The 24,241-nt window shown below is 49.9% G+C and overlaps 2 protein-coding genes across 2 annotated transcripts in view; one reads left to right on the top strand and one right to left on the bottom strand.

Annotated features, from left to right (window-relative positions):
* Window positions 1-24,241, top strand: part of LOC308469314 (complement C4-A-like) — a 66,621-nt gene that overhangs the window by 25,836 nt on the left and 16,544 nt on the right. The window contains exons 15-32 of the mRNA XM_080991549.1: window positions 492-618; window positions 2,164-2,235; window positions 3,608-3,808; window positions 4,373-4,484; window positions 5,560-5,630; window positions 7,121-7,260; window positions 13,004-13,213; window positions 13,873-13,924; window positions 15,399-15,488; window positions 16,555-16,758; window positions 17,340-17,415; window positions 19,248-19,404; window positions 19,717-19,857; window positions 20,371-20,542; window positions 20,686-20,900; window positions 21,982-22,140; window positions 22,371-22,430; window positions 23,573-23,666. Of these exons, the coding sequence (XP_080847675.1) occupies window positions 492-618; window positions 2,164-2,235; window positions 3,608-3,808; window positions 4,373-4,484; window positions 5,560-5,630; window positions 7,121-7,260; window positions 13,004-13,213; window positions 13,873-13,924; window positions 15,399-15,488; window positions 16,555-16,758; window positions 17,340-17,415; window positions 19,248-19,404; window positions 19,717-19,857; window positions 20,371-20,542; window positions 20,686-20,900; window positions 21,982-22,140; window positions 22,371-22,430; window positions 23,573-23,666 (2,353 nt within the window). The remainder of the gene's footprint in view (window positions 1-491; window positions 619-2,163; window positions 2,236-3,607; window positions 3,809-4,372; window positions 4,485-5,559; window positions 5,631-7,120; window positions 7,261-13,003; window positions 13,214-13,872; window positions 13,925-15,398; window positions 15,489-16,554; window positions 16,759-17,339; window positions 17,416-19,247; window positions 19,405-19,716; window positions 19,858-20,370; window positions 20,543-20,685; window positions 20,901-21,981; window positions 22,141-22,370; window positions 22,431-23,572; window positions 23,667-24,241) is intronic.
* On the bottom strand, window positions 9,613-11,622 carry LOC308471805 (uncharacterized protein; the record flags this gene model as incomplete). Its single annotated transcript, XM_080996093.1, has 2 exons — window positions 9,613-10,073; window positions 10,975-11,622. 2 exons carry the CDS (start codon window positions 11,620-11,622, stop codon window positions 10,035-10,037), a joined length of 687 nt encoding a protein of 228 aa, XP_080852219.1. The 3' UTR covers window positions 9,613-10,034.

Genomic DNA, 24,241 nt, shown 5'->3' with positions numbered 1-24,241 from the left:
CTGGTTCGCAAGAAGCAGCTTAGTCATGCTGGCCACATGACCCAGAAGCTGTACACCGGCTCCCTCGGCCAGTAAAGCGAGATGAGCGCCGCAACCTCAGAGTCGGCCAAGACTGGACCTAATGGTCAGGGGTCCCTTTACCTTTACCTTTACCTTTACCTTTACATACTGCTTAGTCATCAAAGCCTGTGAAATGAAAAATGTACATTAAAGGATATTAACGGATGTTACGTTAAAGGATGTCAGAGACAAGTTTTCAAAATAAAATTAGGCACACTATAAAATACAATCACACATTAAAATACACACCAAATGTACAGTGTCAGGTTAGGCTTGCTTAGACAAAAAAAGTTTTGAGGAGGCCGGGGCAGCAAACGCACCTGCCCAGTATCAGTGCTGCTGCCGCACTGAAGGACTGATTCCTTGCACGTTTGGATCATGTGCACTGTTGCACTGACCCATCTCTGTAATCCTTTCTTTCTGGAAAACAGGTCTTCCAGGCCATGGGAAGCTACGACCTGGGCTGCACGGCCGGCAGTGGGGAAAACACCCTCAGCGTTTTTGGGGATGCCGGACTCTCCATTCGGGCTGGTGAGCTGATGAGCCCCCTCCGGAAAGGTGAGTTTGTTAGGAGGAGCACAAAACAAGGATGTAGTCAGAGAGGGAGTTTGGGGGAGCGGGGAGCATTGTTGACTGACGCACTAACATCTCATTTCTACCATTGCAACTTGTTCTTTCTTTTTTAGATAATGTTTATTTGGTTTTCATAGAATCATAGAGTTGGAAGAGACCACAAGGGCCATCGAGTCCAACTCCCTGCCAAATATGGTTTTACATATTTAAGTTTATATTCATACCACAACACATCCGAAATGACAAGATTCCCTCCAATCTCTGGACTTCCCACCTCCATGGGTTTTTTTATTAAACCTTTTCTACTGCATCTTTTTTTAGTTAAGCCAAGTTTTCTATAACTCCATTGTATCCATAGTTCTCGTTACATTACAAGTGTTTTTGCAGTCCTGCTAATGTTTTCAGCTGCTTACAGGGGTCCTTAAGGAAAATTGTAAATTTCCCCCATTCCATATGAAAGTTTTGCTCTTCCTGGTTGCGTGGCGAGTTCCCAACCCCCCCAAGTGGAAATAATGACACATGACACAATTATTAAGGTAAATGGGCTAAAAAAAGGCCACAGCTTTATTGGTTACAGGTGAAGAGCAGTATTGGCTTAGGCATTGGTCCTAACTGACTATATCCAACTCCAGCCTGTCTGCTCGAAGTCCGGGAAGGGTTAACCACCAGTAGGCGGAGTCCTGCTGATGCACATCAACGAGGAACTCCCCCGGGGTCACAGATAGGGGGCGTCCCTTAGGCCCTAACCTCCTTAGGCTTCGGAAAGGGCCACACCCCCTGGAATCCTTTAACGGACTACCCTTCAATATGTGGGGCAGGTGATGGCGCTACCTCCCCTCTTCCATCTTCAGAACAATACCAAGCCCTAACCGCCAATACCCAGAAAGTTGTGACGATTTGCTATGAGGTAGGCGAAAACCAAGTGGCTGGTGCCAATTTGCCTTAAATAGGGCAGGCCACGCCCCCGAGCCAGCTGATTGGCTGGCCAGGGGATGATGCAGCCGGGAATCGCGCGGGGCTGGCTTCCGCCTGCTGCGCACGTGGGAGCCCGTGAAGCCCGCAACCCCACCTCCTCCTTAGGCAGAAGTGGCTTTCCTGAGCTTTCTGGTCAGTTTTGCCATTTGGGTATACAGTGGTACCTCGGGTTACATACGCTTCAGGTTACACACTCCGCTAACCGAGAAATACTGCTTCAGGTTAAGAACTTTGCTTCAGGATGAGAACAGAAATTGTGCACCAGTGGCGCAGCGGCAGCAGGAGGCCCCATTAGCTATAGTGGTGCTTCAGGTTAAGAACAGTTTCAGGTTAAGAACGGACCTCCAGAACGAATTAAGTACTTAACCCGAGGTACCACTGTAATCCAATAGCTTCATTTGCCATTCTTTTCTGGTAGGGACCTTATCTTCTTGCCATCTCTGAGCTAACAGCATCCGCGCAGCTGTCGTCGCATACATAAAAAGTCTTTTCTGCTCCCTTGGGATTTCGGCACCTACAATTCCGATTAGCATCCTATTCTTTCTGTTCTTCTAGCACATGGATGCGGCAGCAATGCTTCCCGGAAGAAGCGTTCACTGGAGTTCCACAAAGAGCTCCAGAAGAAGCGTAAGTGACGCGAGGGAAGAGGGGCGATAACCCTGAGGGGGTGGGAAATGGAGGACGCCTCCAGGGCTGGCTCTACTTTGAGGCATAATGAAGCGGCTGCCTCAGGTGGCAGATGCAGGAGGGCAGAGAATGGTGGCAAGGTGTTGGAGACAGAGCTGTGTGTCCCCTATGTGGCCAGTCCTGTGCCCCAATGCCAGTCTACTCCCCTCAGGTGTGGCGGAGGATGCTGCCCCATTGCCAGCGCTGAAGTCAGATTCAACTGAGGCACACACTCTGACACCTTTGAAACACTCTACCTGGTTTTTTTTAATCACGTGTTTGCTATTGTATATTCATTGTCCATTTATTTAGCCAAAGGGGCACTCGGACTGAAGATCGAAAAAGCTTACAGTCGAAAAAGACCCGACACAAGAGGAAAAAGAAAGGGGAGGGAGGAGGGAAAAGAAAGCACAAGTTTCTTAAAGTGACAATTGTTATAACAACCCAGTTAAGACCAGCAACTCCCTAATGTCGTTGGTGGATCTGACACCCATCAGTCAGTCTGACATCCGTCCGTCACAGCCACTCACCCTTCCAAGTTGATGCAACCTTCTAAGATTGTACAATAATATCATAATTATGCAAGAATTATAATTAGGGATGCGCTGCAACCATTGATGTAGATCTCCATGTGTTGCCTTTCAGCTAAGTTCTACTGTTTTCTGTGCTTGTAATCTGGGCAAATGGTTTGGAGGGCTTGTGCTTCCTGTCAAGTTCTGCTGTACGTAACAGAACTTGCATGCCATTCTCTTGAAAATGAAGCACCATGTGTCTTTTCAGCACGGTGGCGCTGTGGGTTAAACCACAGAGCCTAGGACTTGCCAATCAGAAGGTTGGCGGTTTGAATCCCTGTGGCGGGATGAGCTCCCATTGCTCGGTCCCAGCTCCTGCCAACCTAGCAGTTCAAAAGCACGTCAAAGTGCAAGTAGATAAATAGGTACCGCTCCAGCGGGAAGGTAAATGGCGTTTCCATGCACTGCTCTGGTTCGCCAGAAGCGGCTTAGTCATGCTGGCCCCATGACCCGGAAGCTGTACGCCGGCTCCCTTGGTCAATAAAGTGAGATGAGTGCTGCAACCCCAGAGTTGTCCATGACTGGACCTAATGGTCAGGGGTCCCTTTACCTTTAAATGCTTAGCTTTGGAGCGCACAGATCAGTTCCTCCTCGGTTTCCTTCCCACGTACAACCCCTCTGTCCTTGCAATAATGTGAAAGAGGCCTGAACAAGTAGCTGCGTTTATTTTGGTTTCTCTCTCTCCCGGCCCCCCAACCTCCAGGCTTTCCTTTCCCATCCACTCATTCAGCTGCTTTTTGGTCCTTCTTTCCTCTCTGCAGTTTCCAAGTACCAAACCCCAGAGCTTCGGCGGTGTTGCCAGGGGGGCATGGTGTTGCTGCGCCAAAAGCTGACGTGCGAGGACCGTGCCAAGCGGATCCAGGGCCCAGACTCCCAGCAGTGTCGCCAAGCCTTCCTGGATTGCTGCAAAGTTGCTGCAGGCCTACGGCGAAAATCCTGGGGATCCCACAGCCTTGGGCGGAGTGAGTCAAGAGATTGGGAGCCTAGCCAGATTTAGGGTGGCACGGGCAGTTCCCCCACACAAGGCACTGAACCAGGGGGCGTGCGCAAAATTGAGAAGATTGATAACTGAGAAGACCTACTTGGGGGTTGCAAAATTGTGGCCTCGCTCAGGGTGCCATATTACAGTGGTACTTCAGGTTACAGACTCTGCTAACCCAGAAATAGTACCTCGGGTTAAGAACTTTGCTTCAGGACGAGAACAGAAATTGTGCTCTGGCGGCACAGCAGCAGCGGGAGGCCCCATTAGCTAAATTGGTGCTTCAGGTTAAGTACAGTTTCAGGTTAAGAACAGACCTCCAGAACGAATTAAGTTCTTAACCTGAGGTACCACTGTATCAAAGTTTCTCGTAGGGGCAGACGGGGCTCATCCACCTGAGAAAGTAGCCCATCTAGGAGAAGGAAGTCTCTGATCCAAAACCTCTGCTGCCTTGTGAGATTTCTTCAGGAGAAGGGAAGGCAGAGAAGGGGTGCAAACTCTATCCCTCAGCCCAGCTCTCAACATGGAACCTCCGCTTTCTGTGCAGCACAAACCCAGGAGCTGGAAGAGGACTTATTCGATGAGGAGTTCATTCAATTGCGGAGCGTCTTCCCCGAGAGCTGGCTCTGGAAATCGTACGATGTGGAGCGGACCTTCACGTAAGTAGGTCAGAGAGCTGGGCCTCAAGGCATCCTGGGAACAGGAGGTAGGTAGACAGAAGACCAGGATCTGCTGATAGATCTCTGGGTGATTTGCAGTAGATTAGCAATGAAATCTGACTCCCACGGTAGCTGTTGTGGCGTATAGTTTGTATGCGGTAGCATCATCTCCCGTGATGCCCTGCCCCCCAAAACTACTGGCTTGCTGATCTTGCAAAACTACAGTTCCTTTTTTAATTATTTTATTTATGCTTTTCAGGTTTATACATTTCACTAATTTTACAATCATTTTATCATTTCAAAACTTGACTTCCTCCTCTTTCTGCAGTTCCTTACATTTATTTTTAATATCTTCTGCCTATCCAAATTAACTTAATTTGTTCATTTATTCATCTTCTTTAAATATATACTTATGAAACTGCAGGTTATTACAATAATCCTGCCAATGTTCTTATCTGTTTACAATTTATCTGTAAATACTCAATGAACCATTTCCATTCTTTGATAAAGTTTGTTGTGTTGATTTCTTATTCTTCTGGTAAGTTTTGCCATTTCCACATACTCCATTGGTTTATCTATCTGTTCTTCTTTTGCTGGGACTTCTGCTTCTTTCCATTTTTGGGCGAGCAACCTTCTTGCCGCTGTAGTTGCACACATGAATAAGTTACTATTCAGTTTAGGTAGCTCTCTCCCTATAATTCCCAAAAGAATTTGGGGAAATTATAGCTCTTTTGCAGAGCTACAGTTCCTGACATCCTTTTACATGCTGTAGTTCCCAGCAATCTCCACGAGTAGAATAAGGGTGCTTTCAATACATTGTGTGGATGTGGCAGGTCTAAGATGACTGGGCTTGGTCATCTGAGGCTTGGTTCTTGAAATATACTCGGAGTCGAGAGTGGATTTCATGCTTTTTATTCAGCTCATAGTGGTGAGGAGGAATGGAAGTTCCCCCAGAATGTCTGCTTTAAATACAATATTTACACAATGGGCCCCACATGATTGGCTTACTCTTCCGCCATGTTGGTCCCTTCCTGCCTCTCACAGTATATTTAGGCCCCATTTCTGTCTCCCACAGGACAAACGTGCTTCTTCCTGATTCCATCACCACCTGGGAGATCCAGGCTGTTAGCATGTCTAATACGAATGGTGAGCTGGGCATTTTTGTATTTCTTGGACCAAAACACTGTACTCTCTAGCTGCTGGCACCTTAAATACTCATTTATCCCTTTCAGCGTTTAATTCATCCATTTTCATTCAACTGACTACACAAACCCATCATAACACCCAACCCATTCTGCCATGCCGCATAAGCCTATATTATTATTTACTGCTTTCTACAAATGGCACATCTTCTCAAAACAGTTCTCAATATCAGCATGATATCATGCTGATATCAGCATGCAGTGAAATAGACTTTTAAAAAAATTATAACTGAACAAAACAGCATTGCAAACAGTACTAAACACCCAAAAGCCAGCATTATGCCAGCAAAATATAGAAAAACTATCCAAATCGATCCAAAATAGTAATCATGCAGCTCAAATCTCTTTAATTAACTGAAGGCTTCAGCAAAGAAATGAATCTTTAAGGCCTTTTTAAAAGCCACAATTCTCAGGGCCTGCTGGATGTCCAATGAAATTGCCTTCAGCAACGGTGCAGCCACCACCAAAAAGGACCCGCGTTTGTGTGTTCACCAGTCTCGCCTCCTTGATCGACAGGCACCTCAATAAAGCTTCAGAGGTGCATTTTCAGGTGTACATGGCATCGCACATGGCACAAATTGAACACATTCATGCGGGGTGGCAACCAATGGTAGGCAAGTAGGGGTTGTGCCCTTGAATTCTGTAGTGAGTTATCCAGGAGAAGGCATGGCACATTCATTATACAGCTTTTGGTGAATGTGGAAGGCACACCTCTTTACCTTGAGGTGCATATTTTTAGAACCTACCTAAATAAAAATAAAAATAATAAAAATGATTTATTATTTATACCCTGCCTATCTGGCTGGGTTTACCCAGCCACTCTGGGTAGCTTGCAACAGAATTTTAATAATAATAAAAAGAGATAAAACATCAAACATTAAAAACTTCCCTAAACAGGGCTGCCTCCAGATGTCTTCTAAAAGTCATATAGTTGTTTATTTCCTTGACATCTGATGAGAGGGCATTTCACAGGGCGGGCGCCACTACCGAGAAGGCCCTGTGCCTGGTTCCCTGTGTAACCTCACTTCTTGCAGTGAGGAAACCGCCCGAAGGCCCTCGGTGCTGGACCTCAGTGTCCGGGCTGAACGATGGGGGTGGAGACGCTCCTTCAGGTATACTGGTCCGAGGCCATTTAGAGCTCTAAAGGTTAGCACCGACATTGTGCTCGGAAAATATACACCTTAGGGTCCCAGTGCGAGCAATTAATAATAAGGACAATAATAAAATAATATCTATGCCAGGGACCTGCCAGCAAGACGGCAGCTTTCAGCTCAGTTCTGGAAGTCTGTGTTGCCGTTCTGATCTTTTCTTAATCCTGTGTCTCCTGCAAAAAGATACAACCAGGAAACGTCATTCCCTCCGGTTTTCCGGTTGTCCATATTTCCCTCCCTCCCTCCTCCTTCACTGGGGGCTCATTCGTTCTCGTTCTCTCAGGCATCTGTGTCTCAGAACCCGTTCGGGTCAGAGTCTTCCAGAACTTCCACATCTCTCTCCGGCTGCCCTACTCAGTGAAGCAGTTTGAACAGATCGAGCTTCAGCCGGTTCTCTACAACTACCAGCCTGAGCCCATCAGCGTAAGCAAAGCCCCCACCATCTCCTCTCCCTTCCGCTGATCCTGTGCCTGCACAGGTCACCTGCTTTGGGTGCAGAAGGCCCCTGGTTCACTACCTGGCGCTTCTGCTAGGGACCCTCTCTGGAAACTGAAATATACTCAGAGTCGCAAAGTGATTTCATGCTCTTTATTCAGCTCATAGTGGTGAGGAGGAATGAATAATAGTCCCCTCACAGTATCTGCTTTATATACATTATTTACACAATGGGCTGCACATGATTGGCTAATTCTGGAATTCTACTGTAAGCCAATCAGGTTGTGGATTCACTTCTATCTGGAGCAGGATTGGGTGGTTCCTGCCAACCAATCATACTGCTGCATTGTTCTAGGACCAATCAGACTGCTGCATTCTGAATCCTATTGTTCTAGGACCAATCAGACTGCTGCCTTTTGGATCCTATTGTTCTAGGACCAATCAGACTGCTACAGTTTGGATCCTATTCAACTCAGTACATAACACCCCTCCCCTCTAAGTTCCAGTCCTGCCCGGGAGGTCGCATTCATAGTCCTCAAGGTATGCCGGCGGCCTACGTGTGCGTTGTGGCCTGGGGTGTTCCCTGGTCCGGGCTCCGGGTTCTGGCTCGTGTTCCAAGGATGCTGGCTGTGATGCGGCTGTTTGGTCTGGTGCAACCGGCTCGCTCAGTCGTGGTTCTGGTTCCGGTGTCCTTTCGGCCTCACGGGTCCTCTCTGTATTTACTGATTCTGCCTCTCCTGCTGGCCCCTCCTGCTCTATGGGCCTCACTGCCCCGCTGTTCCCTTGGGACTCCTCTGACCTGTCCTCCTCCTGGTTTTCTCCCGGGAATCGTCGCCGTATCTGGTCGCAGTGGCGGCGCCAGCATTGCCCCCCATCCGTTAGCACCTCGTACGACACGGGGCCAGTGACCCTGGTGATTGTGGCGGGTACCCATGCTGGGCCTGCCCCAAAATTCTTTGCGTACACTGGGTCCTGGGCCTCGAAGGTCCGGGGGTTCCTGCCTTCCCCCACCACTACCTCATCCTGAGCTCTATCGGGGTGAAGGCGGTCCAATCTGATTGCAAGGCGCCGACCCATTAGTAGTTCAGCTGGGCTCCGGCCAGTCGTTGAGCTGGGGGTGCTGTGCTGTGCTAGAAGGAATGTGGCAAGGCGGTACTCCCAGTCCCCTTGCGTCATGCGGCGAAGGGTGTCCTTGGTGGTCCGCACCATGCGTTCTGCTTGGCCATTGGTGGCAGGGTGGAACGGCGCCGAACGGATGTGGCGGATGGCGTTCTGCGCTGTGAAGGTTTGGAATTCTCCTGACGTAAATGCAGTCCCGTTGTCTGAGACGAGAGTGTCAGGGAGCCCGTGGGTTGCAAACAGCCTGCGTAGTACCCGGATGGCTGCGGACGTGGAAGTGGACGGTACCAGTGCGACTTCCAGCCATTTGGTGTAGGAGTCCACCACTATGAAGAATGTTTTCCCCTGAAAGGGGCCAGCGAAATCCACATGCAGGCGTGACCATGGTGCTCGGGCGGACTCCCAGGACTGGACTGGGGCCCTTGGGGGATCTGGGCGGGATTCTTGGCAGGCCTGGCAGTGTTTGACCCAGGCCTCTATCTCTCCATCGATCCCCGGCCACCACACATAACTCCTGGCAAGGGCCTTCATTCTTACTACCCCTGGATGTGTCTCGTGTAGGGCTGTGAGGACCCTTTTGCAGAGGGGCTGGGGAACAACGACTCTGCTTCCCCATAACAGGCACCCCTTGTGGGCCGACAGTTCATGTTTGCGGGTTGTGTAGCCGGCGAATTCTGGCCCGGGGCTGCTGCTGGGCCATCCCCTCCACACCCAGTCCAGGACCCGGGAGATGACCCTATCTTTCTTGGAATGGTGTGCAACTTCTTGTGCCTGAATGGGGCGGTCGGGAAGCAGCTCCAGGCTCATAACCTCTTGTGCAGGTGCTGGGTCAGGGCCTGTTTCCGGTAGTGGTAGCCTGCTGAGGGCGTCCGCATGGCCCATCGCCTTCCCAGGTCGGTGAATCAGTGCATACTGGTAGCTGGCAAGGAAAATTGACCACCTGAGGACGCGAGGAGACAGCACTTGGGGGGTCTGCTTTTCGGGGGCAAACAAGCCAAGCAACGGCTTGTGGTCAGTCACCACGGTGAAGGGCCGCCCGTACAAGAAATCATGGAATTTTTTTACTCCCTTTACGATTGCCAGACCCTCCTTGTCGATTTGCGAGTAGTTCCGCTCGGTTGTGTTGAGTGTCTGGGAAAAGTACGCCACCGGTACCTCTCTTCCATCCGGGAGTTGGTGCCCCAGGACAGCTCCAATGCCATAGGGTGAGGCGTCGCATGCTAGCACCACCGGCAGCCTCTCGTCGAAGTGTGCCAAGACCGAGTTTGAGACAAGCAAGTCCTTGACTGCCTGGAATGCGGCCTCCTGGCGCTGGCCCCACACCCAAGGGGCCCGCTTGTCCAGGAGTCTGTGTAGGGGCTCCGCTACCGCCGCCTTGTGGGGAAGGAAGGAATGGTAAAAGTTCAATAGTCCCAAGAAGGCCTGAAGTTCAGTCTTGCTCTTGGGCGCTGGGGCATCACAAATGGCCCGTACCTTGTCCCCAGTCGGGTGGACCCCTTCTGCGTCCACCATAAATCCCAGAAAGTCCACCTGAGGCACTCCTAGTAGACATTTTTCCCGCTTCACCTTGAGACCCGCCGTCTGGAAACGGTGCAGAACGGTGCGGAGGCGGTCCTCAAACTCCTCTGGTGTGGGGCCGGCAATCAACACATCATCGAAGAAGGGGGTGACGCCAGGAATCCCTTTAAGGAGAGAGTCCATTATATTCTGGAATATGCCTGGTGCCACGCTGACACCGAATTGCAGCCGCTTTACCCTGAACGCTCCTCTGTGCGTCACAATCGTCTGTGCCTCTGCTGTGGCCTCATCTACTGGCAGCTGTTGATATGCTTGGGCCAAGTCCAGCTTGCCAAAAATTTTCGACCCAGCCAGGGTGGCAAGGACATGGCTGACCACTGGCACTGGGTATGCGTGGGCCGTGAGGGCCTTGTTTATGGTACATTTGTAGTCTGCGCAGATGCGGACCGAACCATTAGGCTTGACGGGTGTGACGATTGGGGTTTCCCAGGGAGCATTAGGCACCGGCTCCAGCACTCCTTGCTCTACGAGTCGGTCCAATTCCTCGTCTATACGGGGTTTCAAGGCGAACGGGACCCGGCGGGCCTTGAGCCTGACCGGTCGTACTGCGGGGTCAAGCTGTAGCGCAATGGGGGGGCCCGTATACTGTCCCAATTTCCCATCGAAAACCCCTGGAAATTCCTTGCATATGGCGTCCACGTCCACTTGTAAGCTAGTGTGGTTCACCCCAGTGACAGCTAGCCCCAGTGGTCCAAACCATGCCAATCCCAGTAAGCTAATGTAGGGGCCCTTGACCACAAGCAAGTCCAGTTGCCGCGTCCGCCCTCGGTATTGCACCCTGAAGGTCCCCACCCCCATTGTGGGGACCTTACGTTTCTGGAAGTCCCGGAGGGTGAATGGGGCCGGCCTGAGTTTGGGACCCCCAGTGGGACACAGTTTCCTTAAGGTCCTTGCCGAGATTATGGATAGAGTTGAACCCGTGTCAAGCTCCATGCGGCATGGGGCCCCCTCTATCTGTACCTCTACATAAATTTTCTCTACGTTGGGGTGGGGCAACTGGTATACCTGGAAGTCCGTGAGCTCCGTCGAGTTGCCTTGGTGCGTTGGGCCCCGGGACCTGGGGCTCTTGGATTGGTCATCTGATGCCTGGTGTCGGGTGGGCCGAGCCCGACACACCCGGGCGATGTGTCCCGATTTTCTGCACTGCCTGCACTCTGCGTTGCGGAAACGGCAGGTCCTCCTCTCGTGACTCTCCCCGCAGCTTGCGCAGTTCCCTCCTTCTCGTCGAGGCAGCTGTGGTCTGTGCGCTGCTTGAGTGCGCTGCTGTACTCGGTGCACCTCCTCCCTGTCGGATCCTGAGTCGTCGGTGAGGTCTTCATGGTGGACCCTCGGTTGGGATGGCAGGCTCGGCCGTGCCTCTTGGGTCGACCTCTCGGCAGCTTCTGTTGCCAGGGCCTCCTCCAGAGCGACCTGGAACGTTAGGTCCTTTTTAGCGTAGAGGCGTCGTTGCAGCTTCTCATCCTTCAGGCCACCGACGAGGCGGTCACGAAGCATGTTCTCCAGCTCTGAGAAGTTGCAGAACCGGGCGGCTTGGCGGAGAGAGGTCACAAACCCAGTTATGGTTTCCCCAGGGGCTTGCCGCTTTGCGTAGAAGGCATTTCGACGAGCCACCACTGAGGGCTGCGGCGAAAAGTGCCCCTTCAGCTGTTCCATTATTGTTTTGTATGGAACAGTAGCGACGTCTTCAGGCGCAAGGAGAGCCCGGGCGATTTCAAACGTCTCCTCTCCGCAGACGCTGAAGAATATCGCCCTCTTCTTGGCGTCTTCTTCGTCGGTGACCCCTTTGGCTTCTAGGAGGAAGGTGAAACGGGAGGCGTACGCTTCCCAGTCTCCAGATGCTGGGTTGAATGGCGAGAAGCTGCTGTTGGCTGCCATTCTGAGTTCCTTGTGCCCCGGAGCTGAAGCCTGGATACACGGTGCGAGGCAGCGGTGCGGCAGTTGGCGGTGCTGCGGTGCTGTGTGTGGCAGTCAGCTCAGCGGGATCCCATCCTCGTCGCCAGTGAAATATACTCAGAGTCGCAAAGTGATTTCATGCTCTTTATTCAGCTCATAGTGGTGAGGAGGAATGAATAATAGTCCCCTCACAGTATCTGCTTTATATACATTATTTACACAATGGGCTGCACATGATTGGCTAATTCTGGAATTCTACTGTAAGCCAATCAGGTTGTGGATTCACTTCTATCTGGAGCAGGATTGGGTGGTTCCTGCCAACCAATCATACTGCTGCATTGTTCTAGGACCAATCAGACTGCTGCATTCTGAATCCTATTGTTCTAGGACCAATCAGACTGCTGCCTTTTGGATCCTATTGTTCTAGGACCAATCAGACTGCTACAGTTTGGATCCTATTCAACTCAGTACATAACAGAAACCCAGGAGAACTGATGCCAGACAGTGCAGACAACACTGAGGTGACCTGGCAGCTTCCTATGCGAGTCCCTGGGAACTGCTGTCAGCCCAAAAAAGCCAAGGCAAGCAGCATGAGGCAGGAACAGGAAGAGTGGAGCTGGTTCCACAGAAGATTTCTGGGCAGGCATTGCAATGAAATAGCTGAAGAGGGCAAATAAGAAAGGCTTATGGCTGTTAAGCATTGAGGCAAAAGGATCACTGCCCCACCAACCTCCGCTTGCTCCCACCTGCCTGCCTTCTTACTTTCAACCAATCAGGAGGCGGCACTACCTGTCATTGGCTGTGGTTAATTTTATTTATATATGTTCTTCCACCGTTGCCTGTGGCCAAAATAGGCATTGCAGGTTTTCAAAACGGTACCGAAACTTGTGAAACCTGTTTACCAGAAAGGAAAGCAGGCCGTGCACACGCACCTTTCAGAATCTATATTTGAAAAAATAAAATAAACTCCACCTGTGTATCCACGGTCTATTCAATTACGGTAATTTTTACTTGGGGAAAACCCACTGAAAAGCAAGGCATGTCAGTTTCGGCAGGTCAGCCCTGAGTAAAAAAAACTCAGTTGAATGCTGCTTGATCGGATTCTTCTGCCTCTTGATTCTTTCTTTTGTCCCCTTTCTAGGTGTCAGTATACCTGGAGCCCCATGATGGCCTCTGCTCTCCTGCCACTGTAGGCCCGGCACGGAAGCAGCGGGTGGAGGTGCCCGGGAACTCTGCGGTCCCCATCCCCTTTGTGTTGGTTCCCATGGGAGCGGCCGACATCCCCATCACGGTCGTCGCCCTTGGTGGCTTCGGGGGAGGGGACAAAGTCACCAAGAAACTGAGGGTCGAGGTAAGAGGCCTTTCATCGCAGGGAATGTTTTTCCGCTCCCAAGACCACTCTGGGCCAACCTTCTTCTTCTTCTTCTTCTTCTTCTTCTTCTTCTTCTTCTCCTTCTCCTCCTCCTCCTTCTCCTTCTCCTTCTCCTTCTCCTTCTCCTTCTCCTTCTCCTTCTCCTTCTCCTCCTCCTTTGGTGATCACTCGTAGCCGAGTAAGGTTGTCTTCCATAAACACTGTTTTAACAGTGAGTCCGTAAGTGACTGTGGAGGCCAATTCTGGACCCACACGTCCTTCCACAGTGGGGACATAGGTGTTATGTCCTTCTTTCCCCCTGCTGTTGCTGTTTTCCATCATGTCTTGGGCGAAGCGTATATCCCATGGTTGTTTCAGAAATTTATCCATTTCTCTGTTGTTTAGCAACTTTAACAACAGCTGCAAAAATCCCTCTGTCCCAGTGAATAACCTGTTTTCACCATTTCCCCTCTCAGCCTGGGAAGAGGAGTGGTCTGTTGAATTGCAGATGACTCAGTAATGAACCTTATCAGTTGCTTGGCAAGTTCACAGACTCCTTTCATTCTTCCGTCCAACTGAAGATAAATGAGCAATTATACTTCCAATTAAATTAAATTCCAGGTCCTCTTAGCGTTATTCCAATTCTTCTTCATTTGCAGAAAGAGGGTGCCGTCCAGGTGGAGGAATATTCCGTTTCCCTGGATAGTAAAGGTAGGAGACTTGAACACAGATCTGAAACCCAGTTCCTGAGGGTGGGTGATGCAGAAACAACTCTTGGCGTTTAAATACAGAACACGCATACATACACCACACCCAAAGCATTACGTGGGCTATATCCCCCTGTCACCCATAGGTTGATAGCAGGTGAGCATGCTTTTTAAAAATGGAGAAAGTAAAAAGAAACCCCCAACCTCAAAAGAGAAGTCAGATAAGGAGGGGGCACCTGAGACCCTCCAGATGTGCCACCCCCCCCCCCGCCAGCATGGCTAGTATTCAAGAGTCCCTTCCAGTATTGATGATATTTCTTGCACTTATGGTTTGGAAGATGGGAGCTTGTGAGCAGAGAGCCTGCACTCTTGCCTGCCTCTATTTGCAGAGTAGCATACGCAGTATAATAGTAATAATAATAATAAACCTTTATTTATACCCCGCCCTTACTGGTTCAAAAACCGGGCTCAGGGTGGCTAACAACAAATTTTAAACACTTAATTATAAAAGCAGCATAAAATACAGTATAAAAATGTGATTAACAATAAAATTCAGAAATCAAAAATCAATTTAGGGGAAATAAGTATGAGATAATCCCCAGGGCTAGCTGGCTGAATTGGTCCTACTTGGGCCAGCAAGGAGGCCAGGGGAGAATTAGCTGTGGGGTCTCAGAGCGGGTGATCTTCATAAAAGGGGAGGGGGAGGGAAGAGAAGGGAAATAAAAGATCAGGCTGAATTCAAATTAAAGGCCAGGCAGAATAGCTCTGTCTTACAGGCCCGACGGAAGGAGGTTAAATCCTGCAGGGCCCTAGTCTCATGGGACAGAGCAGTCCACCAGATCGGAGCCGTCACTGAAAAGGCCCTGGCCCTGGTGGAGGATTGTCTGACTTCCTTAGGGCCCGGGACCTCTAAACTATGGTTATTCATAGACCTTAAGGTCCTCTGCGGGGCATACTAGGAGAGGCAGTCCCGTAGATACAAGGGCCCTAAGCTACAAAGGGCTTATGTGTATAGTGTATAGTGGCAATCTCCCAAATTATTATGATTTATTACATCTAGGATCATCCGAATGCTTGGCTATTGGAAAGGATCAGAGAGCAACAGAGACGTCTTGTGAGCTAGAACATGAGGAGTGTCACTGTTCCATTATAGGGCTACCCAAAATGCATCTGGGGTTGCCACTGTCAGAACAGGGTGCTACATTATGATGGGCCCATGGCCTGATCCTGCTACAGAGCTCTTCTCACATTCTTTACGTACAGGAACTTAGCTGCTGTAAGGAAATTTCAAACAGGCTTTTTGGGGAGGCTGCCTGATGTTTCCAGGAAGTAGACAGACCATGGTAGTCTGCACTGGCAAAAGGAGGAGGTTGCGAATCCCAGATCCCTAAATTATTCGGAAGGGCTGCAGAAGCTGTTGGCTTGGAGTGGTGAGGAGCTACCAATGTTTTCCCTTCTTTTTTCCCCGTTCGAGACAGATGGGCGCACCAGAACGGTGGAGATTTCAGGCGAGATTCCCTCCAACGCCATTCCCGGCAGCGACTTCAAGATGAGCGTCCGTTTGACAGGTGCAAGGAACAAGCCAGAGAGGAAATCATGGAATTGTAGAGTTGGAAGCCCTTGCAAAGCAGGAATCTTGATGCCAAACCTTCCTTTAGTTTCACTTGTTCTCCAGCTGGCAGTTAAAAGATTTCCAGATTGTAGCGGCACACTGGCATGGCAGACTTAAACCGGTTTGGATCAAGCAAGCAGGGGACGCTGTGGGTCTCTAACAGAGAATTATCAGCACCTTAAACAAACATAATAATAATAATAATAATAATAATAATAATAATACAGTGGTGCCCCGCAAGACGAATGCCTCGCAAGACGGAAAACCCGCTAGACGAAAGGGTTTTCCGTTTTGGAGGTGCTTCGCAAAACGAATTTCCTATGGGCTTGCTTCGCAAGACGAAAATGTCTTGCGAGTTCCTGCGGGGTTTTTTTCCTCCCCCCCCTTTTTCCCAAGCTGCTAAGCCGCTTATCAGCTGATCCGCTAAGCCGCTAAGCCGCTTAACAGCTGATCGCTAAGCCGCTTATCAGCTGATCTGCTAAGCCGCTTAACAGCTGATCCGCTAAGCCACTAAGCCGCTTATCAGCTGATCCGCTAAGCCCGCTAAGCCGCTAATAGCACTAATCCGCTAAACCGCTAATGGGCTTGCTTCGCAAGATGAAAAATCCGCAAGACGAAGAGACTCGCGGAACGGATTCTTTTCGTCTTGCGAGGCACCACTATAATACCTATTTTTCTGTTTGTTAAGGGAGACCCCTGTTCCCCTCCCAGAGCTACAATTCCTAGCATGGCTTAACAATCAATTCTTCACAGGGAAATTTGGGAGAGGAATAGTCTCCTAACAGCTCCTTTAGCAAACTGCACCTCCCATAATCCTTTGCAGGAAGCCATGACAGTTCAAGGTGGTGCCACAGTGCTTTAAATGGACTGTGTTGCTGCGGCCCGGGCCTTGTGCAAACATTGTTTTAAAAGCATAACAGTTGGCTGGGGTTGTGGTAGGGGTAAGATGGGAAATAGTTTTGTTGTTTTCCCTCGCTGGCCCGTGCCGTGTTCTGAACCATTGTTTTGCCTTGGGCCACCAGGCTCAGTGCCTGCGGACGTCCTTCAGAGCTCCCTGACCCCGGACGGCCTCTCGTCTCTGCTGAGGGTTCCCCAGGGATGTGGGGAGCAAACCATGGTCCTGCTGGCCCCCGGAGTCTATGCCATGCAATACCTGGACAAGACAGAGCAGTGGCTGCACCTGAAGCCAGAGAGCAAGGAAAAAGCGCTGGAAAACCTCCGTTCAGGTGATGGGCCATGATGCATGCTGGGAGACGCAAAGGGGATGCGCTGAGCTGTATTAACTTACAAATTACTGCACACGCCCCGGTAATTTACACACCTGCAATTTTCACAAGGAAAAAGCATACTGTAAAATTATATATAAACAGACTGGCCATGTTCATCCTTAGCTAACAGCTCAGTAGCCCAAAGAGGCAGCAGCACTGATTGGCTGGTGCCTGTGACGCCACAACTCCACCTCCCCATCCTGCCTTGCAGTCTATCTCCATGTGCCAATTGGAGCAGGCCAATTTGGGGGGTGGGCAGGGAGGTAGGAGGACCATTTGGCCTTGGCCTCAAGCTCAGAGAGACTTCCCTAGAGCATGGATCAGCTGAGGATCTCCCACTTAATCAGCATCCATTCGTTCGCTTTAAGGATCTGCCATCACTTACGCATGGCCCCTGAAGGATCCTGGCCTGTTTCTTCCTTTACCCCTATGCCGCCAAAAATAAATCTAAAACTAGGAAATCCTTATGGACGTTTTGCAGAGAGGAAGCAAAGCAGCCATGATAGGTGTCTTTTGGGTGTTTGCCTTTTGCACTGCAGGCTATGAGCGGATCCTCACTTTCCGGAAGTCGGATGGATCCTATGGAGCTTGGATCACCCACCCCAGCAGTGTCTGGTGAGACTCAGCACTACGAAGGAGGCGGGAGGAGAGGTTCTGGGTGCGAGTATTGGGATGGTGCCATACTAGACCTGCTTAATCAATCTTTATCCCAATCCCCTTGCACTGCATGGTTAGGCCATGTCGGGTCTTCATTTGGCCTTGGCTCTCAGTGAGCGTTTGTCCTGCATTCTGCTTGCTTTGCAAGGTGTTTTACGTGTCTTCCCATTATTCATCCCCCTCATTCCCTTATTTCAAGGCCTTTCCATGTCACTTTTCAAATCACAAAGAAGTCCAGTTCTTTTTTAAAAAAGTGGATTTGCTGCATTAGGCCTGCCCTGTTGCTCAGATAATAATAATAATAATAATAATAATAATAATAATAATAATATATTTATACCCCGCCCATCTGGCTGGGTTTCCCCAGCCACTCTGGGCGGCTTCCAACAAAATATTAAAATACAATATTCCGTTAAACATTAAAAGCTTCCCTAAGCAGGGCTGCCTTCGGATGTCTTCTAAATGTCAGATAGTTGTTTATCTCCTTGACATCTGATGGGAGGGCGTTCCACAGGGCGGGTGCCACTACCGAGAAGGCCCTCTGCCTGGTTCCCTGTAACTTGGCTTCTCGCAGTGAGGGAAGCGCCAGAAGGCCCTCGGCGCTGGACCTCAGTGTCCGGGCTGAACAACAGGGATGGAGACGCTCCTTCAGGAATACTGGACCGAGGCCGTTTAGGGCTTTAAAGGTCAGCACCAACACTTTGAATTGTGTTCGAAAACGTACTGGGAGCCAATGTAGATCTTTCAAGACCGGTGTTATGTGGTCGCTCCCAGTCAGATAGTTGTTTATCTCTTTGACAACTGATGGGAGGGCGTTCCACAGGGCAGAAGGCCCTTGGCACTGGACCTCAGCGTCCGGGTAGAACGATGGGGGGGAGACGCTCCTTCAGGTATACTGGAAAGGAAGTGGTCTGGCAGCCCCCAAGCACTTGCAGGCACAAACCATATTGTCATACATGTGGGTAAAATGATTCATTGTTAACGTTAGGATTTTGATTAATTGGGATATGGATGAAAGTGCAGAACTATGCCAGGCAGGGAATTCAGGGAAATCCTGGGCTGGCTTATGCAAACCAATCTGGCTGCCTATGGGGAGAAGAGCAGTTACAAAAAGGTGTTGAAGGGCCTTTGAGGTGAGGAATCCTTTAGCATCCTGTTACCAAGGTGATGGAGTGTGTGTTTGAGGGGACAGGAAAAAGGAGGTTTGAAGCAAGGGTTTCTGGGAGTAAGCAGGGCTGAGATCCATCTTGGTGAGAAGAGGAAAGACTGAAGGTGTAAATGGGCAAATGAGCCCTATTTGTCAAAGCACGACAGTCTCTGCTGTGTCTTCTATTCTCCAAAGGGACACAAACCCTGTGTGTGTGCCTGGGATGCCATGGGCTCTTGCCACCGCTTGCATAGCTGTCAACGTTTCCCTTTTTTTAAAGGGAAGTTCCCTTATTCTGAAAAGGATTCCTCGCAAGAAAAGGGAAAAGTTGACAGCTATGACTGCTCGGCAGAGAGAGGGGCAGGCACCTGACTTTCGTAGCAGCATTAGTTGCTTTTGACTGATCTAGCAGCATCAAAAGGACTGTTGTGGCCTCTGAGTTTTATGGTATGTGCTTGAAAACCTCCAATTTAATGCCGACCGCTTGCAGGCACCCCAAGTCAGCCGAGCAGTCCCTGCAGCCATGTTCAGTGCCTCCTTTTTAAATACGAGCTCCCATTAAGGGCCCTGGATGCGCATGCACACACAATCTCCACACCTGTGTCTGATTATTCGCCCGTCCTCCGACTCTCCTTCCCTCCAGGTTGACGGCTTTCGTAACAAAGGTTTTGACTCTGAGCCGCGAGTACCAAGAGGTGGATGAGGCCAAGATCCGTGAGACGGTGCAGTGGCTGCTGAATAAGCAAAAAGAGGATGGTTCCTTCGAAGACCCACATCCTGTCTATCATCGGGAGATGCAGGTAAGCTCCTGAGCAAACATTAAAAAATCAAACCTAATGAAAACTCACCGGCGTTTTCATGCAAATTTATCCTAATTAACACATTGGTTTATGTACACATTTTTGCAAGCACTTTCCCCATAATATAATGCATTTCACCAATATCTTCATTTTTACGCCCACTATTATTGTAAACTTTGTCTGGAGAACTGCATCACAAAAATCAGGTGAGTGCAAATTTCAAAGGATGGCTGAGTTTTGGTTTCTATTGTGACTCGGAAAGGGTGAATCGATTCTCCGTCAGCCATGCGTTCCCTTGTCTTTCCTCCCCAGGGTGGCGTTGGCGGCCTTCATGGAGGCACCTCGCTCACGGCGTACATCACCATTGCGCTTCAGGAGGCCTTGGCTGTGTACAAAGAGGAGGAGTCGGATCCAGAGCAGGAAAGAGCAAAGCAGGAACAGCTGAGCCGACTGGTAAGAAGCAAGGGAAGGCTGCGGTGGCGGGGCAAGCAGAAAATATGTGCAGTGAGGTTACAGGGAACCAGGCAGAGGGCCTTCTCGGTGGTAGCTCCCACCCTGTGGAATGCCCTCCCATCAGATGTCAAAGAGATAAACAACTATGTGACTCTTATTCTTATTCTTATTCTTATTCTTATTCTTATTCTTATTCTTATTCTTATATTAAGAAACCACTGGAGAGCCAGTTAATATGCTGGACATGGAAATCCAGCCAGCCCAGAATCTCCATTTTTAACTTTTTTATTAAAAAAAACACACAATCAAGTTTCTATCCCTCATGGCACCTGACACCTGGCTGATCCTGCCTCTTCCTGCCCAGGCAGCAAGACTCCTCACCTCCTTCCCTTCCTCCTCCCTTGACATCACTGTAATGTTGCATGTCCCACCTTGCTGTGTTCTTCTGGCAAATTGCAAGCTACAAACACTCAAATACGTATCAATCAATGTTTGCTTTTCCTTCTTTTCCAGAGAAACGGCCTGGCTCAGGCGACTGCCTTCCTTTCCCGCAAGCTGGAGGATCAGTCCCTGGGCCCGTACCCTGTCGCCATCACCAGCTACGCCCTGTCGATCGCTTCCGACGACAAGTCAGCCATTGCGAGTGCCGGCGTCCGCCTGAAGAGTCTCGCTACAGAGGACAAAAGTAATTGCCCTCAATCCCAATAAAACTCTGGCCTTTCAGATTCCGAGCTAACGCACGAGATCCTGGCCACGCGTGTGTGTCCCCTTCCCCAATACATCGCATCTGCATGGCCCCTACATTCTGTCCTTTCGTGTTTCTTCCAGACAACACCATGATGTTCTGGGCAGTGGAGGAGAAGGACCGGCTGCAGAATGAGAAGAAACCTGGCCGGGTGCCTCCTGCTTCAGCCATCTCGGTGGAGGCCACCGCATACGGGCTCCTCTACCTGTTGCAGAAAAACGACATTGCGTCATCAGGCAAGGTGGCTCGGTGGCTGACGGAGCAGAGGAACTATGGGGGTGGCTTCAGATCGACCCAGGTATGGTCTCCCGCAGGGCATGTTTACAAAACGGAGGGACTTTTTTTATTAAAGATTTTCTTGATTTACAAAAGTGTCTCTTATCTCCTATTTCCCCCCCCCCATGTAACATTTTTACAAATCAGTTTCATTTGTTGAGACATTAGGAAGAAAAGGGGGAAAGAGGTGGAGAGGGGGGAAGATAGGTGGGATCGGGTGGCGATGTTTCTATTTTACTTACTATATGTAGGGTTTGGTGTCAGCGTTGCTTGTGCAGGTTCTTTGCTGTTCACTTGTGTTCCTTTGGTGGTGAGAGAGGTTGGGATTGGCTTAGGGTGTGATTGTTCATTTGTGGTTGGCTGTGGTGGTCATTGTTTTCATGTGAGAGTGGGGTGGGTGGGTGTTTTGGATCACGTCCTGGAGGAAACTCTTGAGAGTCCCATGGACTGCAAGAAGATCAAACCTATCCATTCTGAAAGAAATCAGCACTGAGTGCTCACTGGAAGGACAGATCCTGAAGCTGAGACTCCAATACTTTGGCCACCTAATGAGAAGACTCCCTGGAAAAGACCCTGATGTTGGGAAAGATGGAGGGTACAAGGACGACAGAGGACGAGATGGTTGGGCAGTGTTCTCGAAGCTACCAGCATGAGTTTGACCAAACTGAGGGAGGCAGTGGAGGACAGAAGTGCCTGGCGTGCTCTGGTCCATGGGGTCACGAAGAGTCAGACACGACTAAACGACTAAACAACAACAACAGCCATATTGATTTGTATGCTGTTGGTGGATTTTTGTCGTTGCCTTTAGGGCTGTGTATGTGATAAAGGGGAGCCATACATCTGTCAGTTTCAGTTTATTGGTTAATTTTTCTAGTAGGGGTCTTTCCCATACTATTTGGTACCACTGGTCCATGATTACCAAACGGAGGGACTATTGATGGCCACCAGCTCAGGTGGCTTTCAAGGGCGCTTTGACGAATCCACGGAGGGTAGTCTTTGTGGCTGCTGGCCATCATTTCTCAAATTCTCAGGGACTAGCCCAGTGCAGGCTGTGTTTTCCCACTCAAACTCTCATAAACTGGCCCACTTCTCTCTCCTTTCAGGACACAGTGATGGCGCTAGAAGCTCTGTCCCGCTATTGGATCAGCTCCTTCGAGGAGGAGGACAATGAGCTGAAAGTGACCCTCAGAATCCCCGGGAAAAGCTTGCCGAGGACCTTTACCTTTGGGCGGTCGAATGATCCGATCCAGGAAGAACTTCAGGTGAGGGTTCGGGGTAGGGATTCCTGCCAAACTAGGATTCCGGACACTCGCCTGATTCGATTTGGGCAGATCAGCCTGACCTGGGGTGGATCGTGAGATCCCTTCAGAATCCATAGTCCCACAGGCCCCTTCATGAGGCAAACCCTGGGGGCTGCTGTTGCCGTGTGGGTATTACAGTATTATTTGGTCTGGCCATTCACTTTCCCTCCTCGTTTTTCTCCCACCTTCAGTTTTCCATGGGAAGTAACATCAATCTGAAAGTGGAAGGGAAGGGGAAAGGAACTCTAACCGTGAGTAGCTTCATCATTTGTCTGCTTTGCTTTTAATTAAAACCAACTGCTTCTCCCTCATTTGTATAAGCTTTATATTCAGGAAGGGCTGCAATGTGCTCTAAGTGGGGCTACCTTTGAAGGTGACCTAGAAACTGCAACTAATCCAGAATGCAGCAGCTAGATTGGTGACTGGGAGTGGCCGCCGGGACCACATAACACCGGTCCTGAAAGACCCACATTGGCCCCCAGTAAGTTCCTGAGCACAATTCAAAGTGTTGTTGCTGACCTTTAAAGCCCTAAACAGCCTCGGTCCAGTATACCTGAAGGAGCGTCTCCACCCCCATTGTTCAGCCCGGACACTTGAGGTCCAGCTCCAAGGGCCTACCGGTGGTTCCCTCATTGCGAGCAGTGAGGTTACAGGGAACCAGGCAGAGGGCCTTCTTGGTAGTGGCACCCACCCCGTGGAACGCCCTCCCTTCAGATGTCAAGGAAATAAACAACTATCTATGATTTCTAGAAGACATCTGAAGGCAGCCCTGTTTAGGGAAGTTTTTAATGTTTGATTCTATTTTTAATATAGTCATACCTTGGGTTACAGATGCTTCAAGTTGTGTTTTTTCAGGTTGCGGACCTCCGAAACCCAGAAGTACCAGAACGGGTTTCTGGGTTTCGGCGGTCATGCATGCACAGAAATGCTAAATCGCGCTTTGTGCATGTGCTGAAGCACCGAATCGCAAACCGTGCGTGCGCAGACACGGGTTGTGACCGCTGCGGGTTGCGAACGTGCATCCCACACGGATCACGTTTGCAACCCAAGCATCCACTGTATTCTGCTGGGAGCTGCCCAGAATGGCTGGGAAAACCCAACCAGATAGGAAGGGTATAAATAATAAATAATAAATAATAAATAATAAATTATTCTTATTCTTATTATTATTATTATTATTATTACTACTACTACTACTACTACTACTACTGTTACTACTATTACTACTACAGCCCCCCACCCTGCCTCACTTTCTACCTGAAGCCTGTCAGCTTCCTCCTCCTTAGGCTGCGACTCCTGGGCTCTGAACAACCTTTACTCCAGTGTCGCTACTGCGAGTGCACAGCTTGAGAGCAAGGAGGAGCACTCCTCTTCTGTCTCTGTTCCCTTCCAGGTCCTGAAGCAATACCACGTCTTGGCTGTGCAAAACACTTCGTGCCAGACTCTCGGGCTGCAGGTGGACGTGAGTGGTTCTTTTCAGCGTGCACGTAAGTCTGGGCTTCAGATTCCAGTTCTATGATTCTGCAGTTGGGGAGACCGCCACTCTCCACATTAACCACCACGGACTCCACTATTGCCCTCTGAGGCCCTTCTCTGTGAGCCCGCTCCACGAGAGGTTTGGAGGGCCGCAATGCAAGAGCAGGCCTTATCAGTGGTGGCTCCTCAATTGGGGGACGCTCTCCCCAGGGAGGCTCGCCTGGGACCTTCGTTACTTGTCTTTAGACTCCAGGCAGAAATTTCTTTCCTCTGGGCCTTTGGCGTTGAATTATCCACAGCCTTCTTGAGTGGTACCTCAGGTTACATACGCTTCAGGTTACATACGCTTCAGGTTACAGACTCTGCTAACCCAGAAATAGTGCTTCAGGTTAAGAACTTTGCTTTGGGATGAGAACAGAAATCGTGCTCCAGCTGCACGGCGGCAGCAGGAGGCCCTATTAGCTAAAGTGGTGCTTCAGGTTAAGAACAGTTTCAGGTTAAGTACGGACCTCTGGAACGAATTAAGTACTTAACCTGAGGTACCACTGTACATCTGTCATGAATCTCCCAGCATTCATCAAGTGTT

The sequence above is a fragment of the Podarcis pityusensis genome, assembly GCF_964106645.2.
Source record: "Podarcis pityusensis genome assembly, chromosome: 2".
In the NCBI taxonomy this organism is placed as follows: domain Eukaryota; kingdom Metazoa; phylum Chordata; class Lepidosauria; order Squamata; family Lacertidae; genus Podarcis; species Podarcis pityusensis.
Note: the sequence above shows the minus strand (reverse complement) of the source record. Positions and strands in the feature narration are given on the sequence as shown.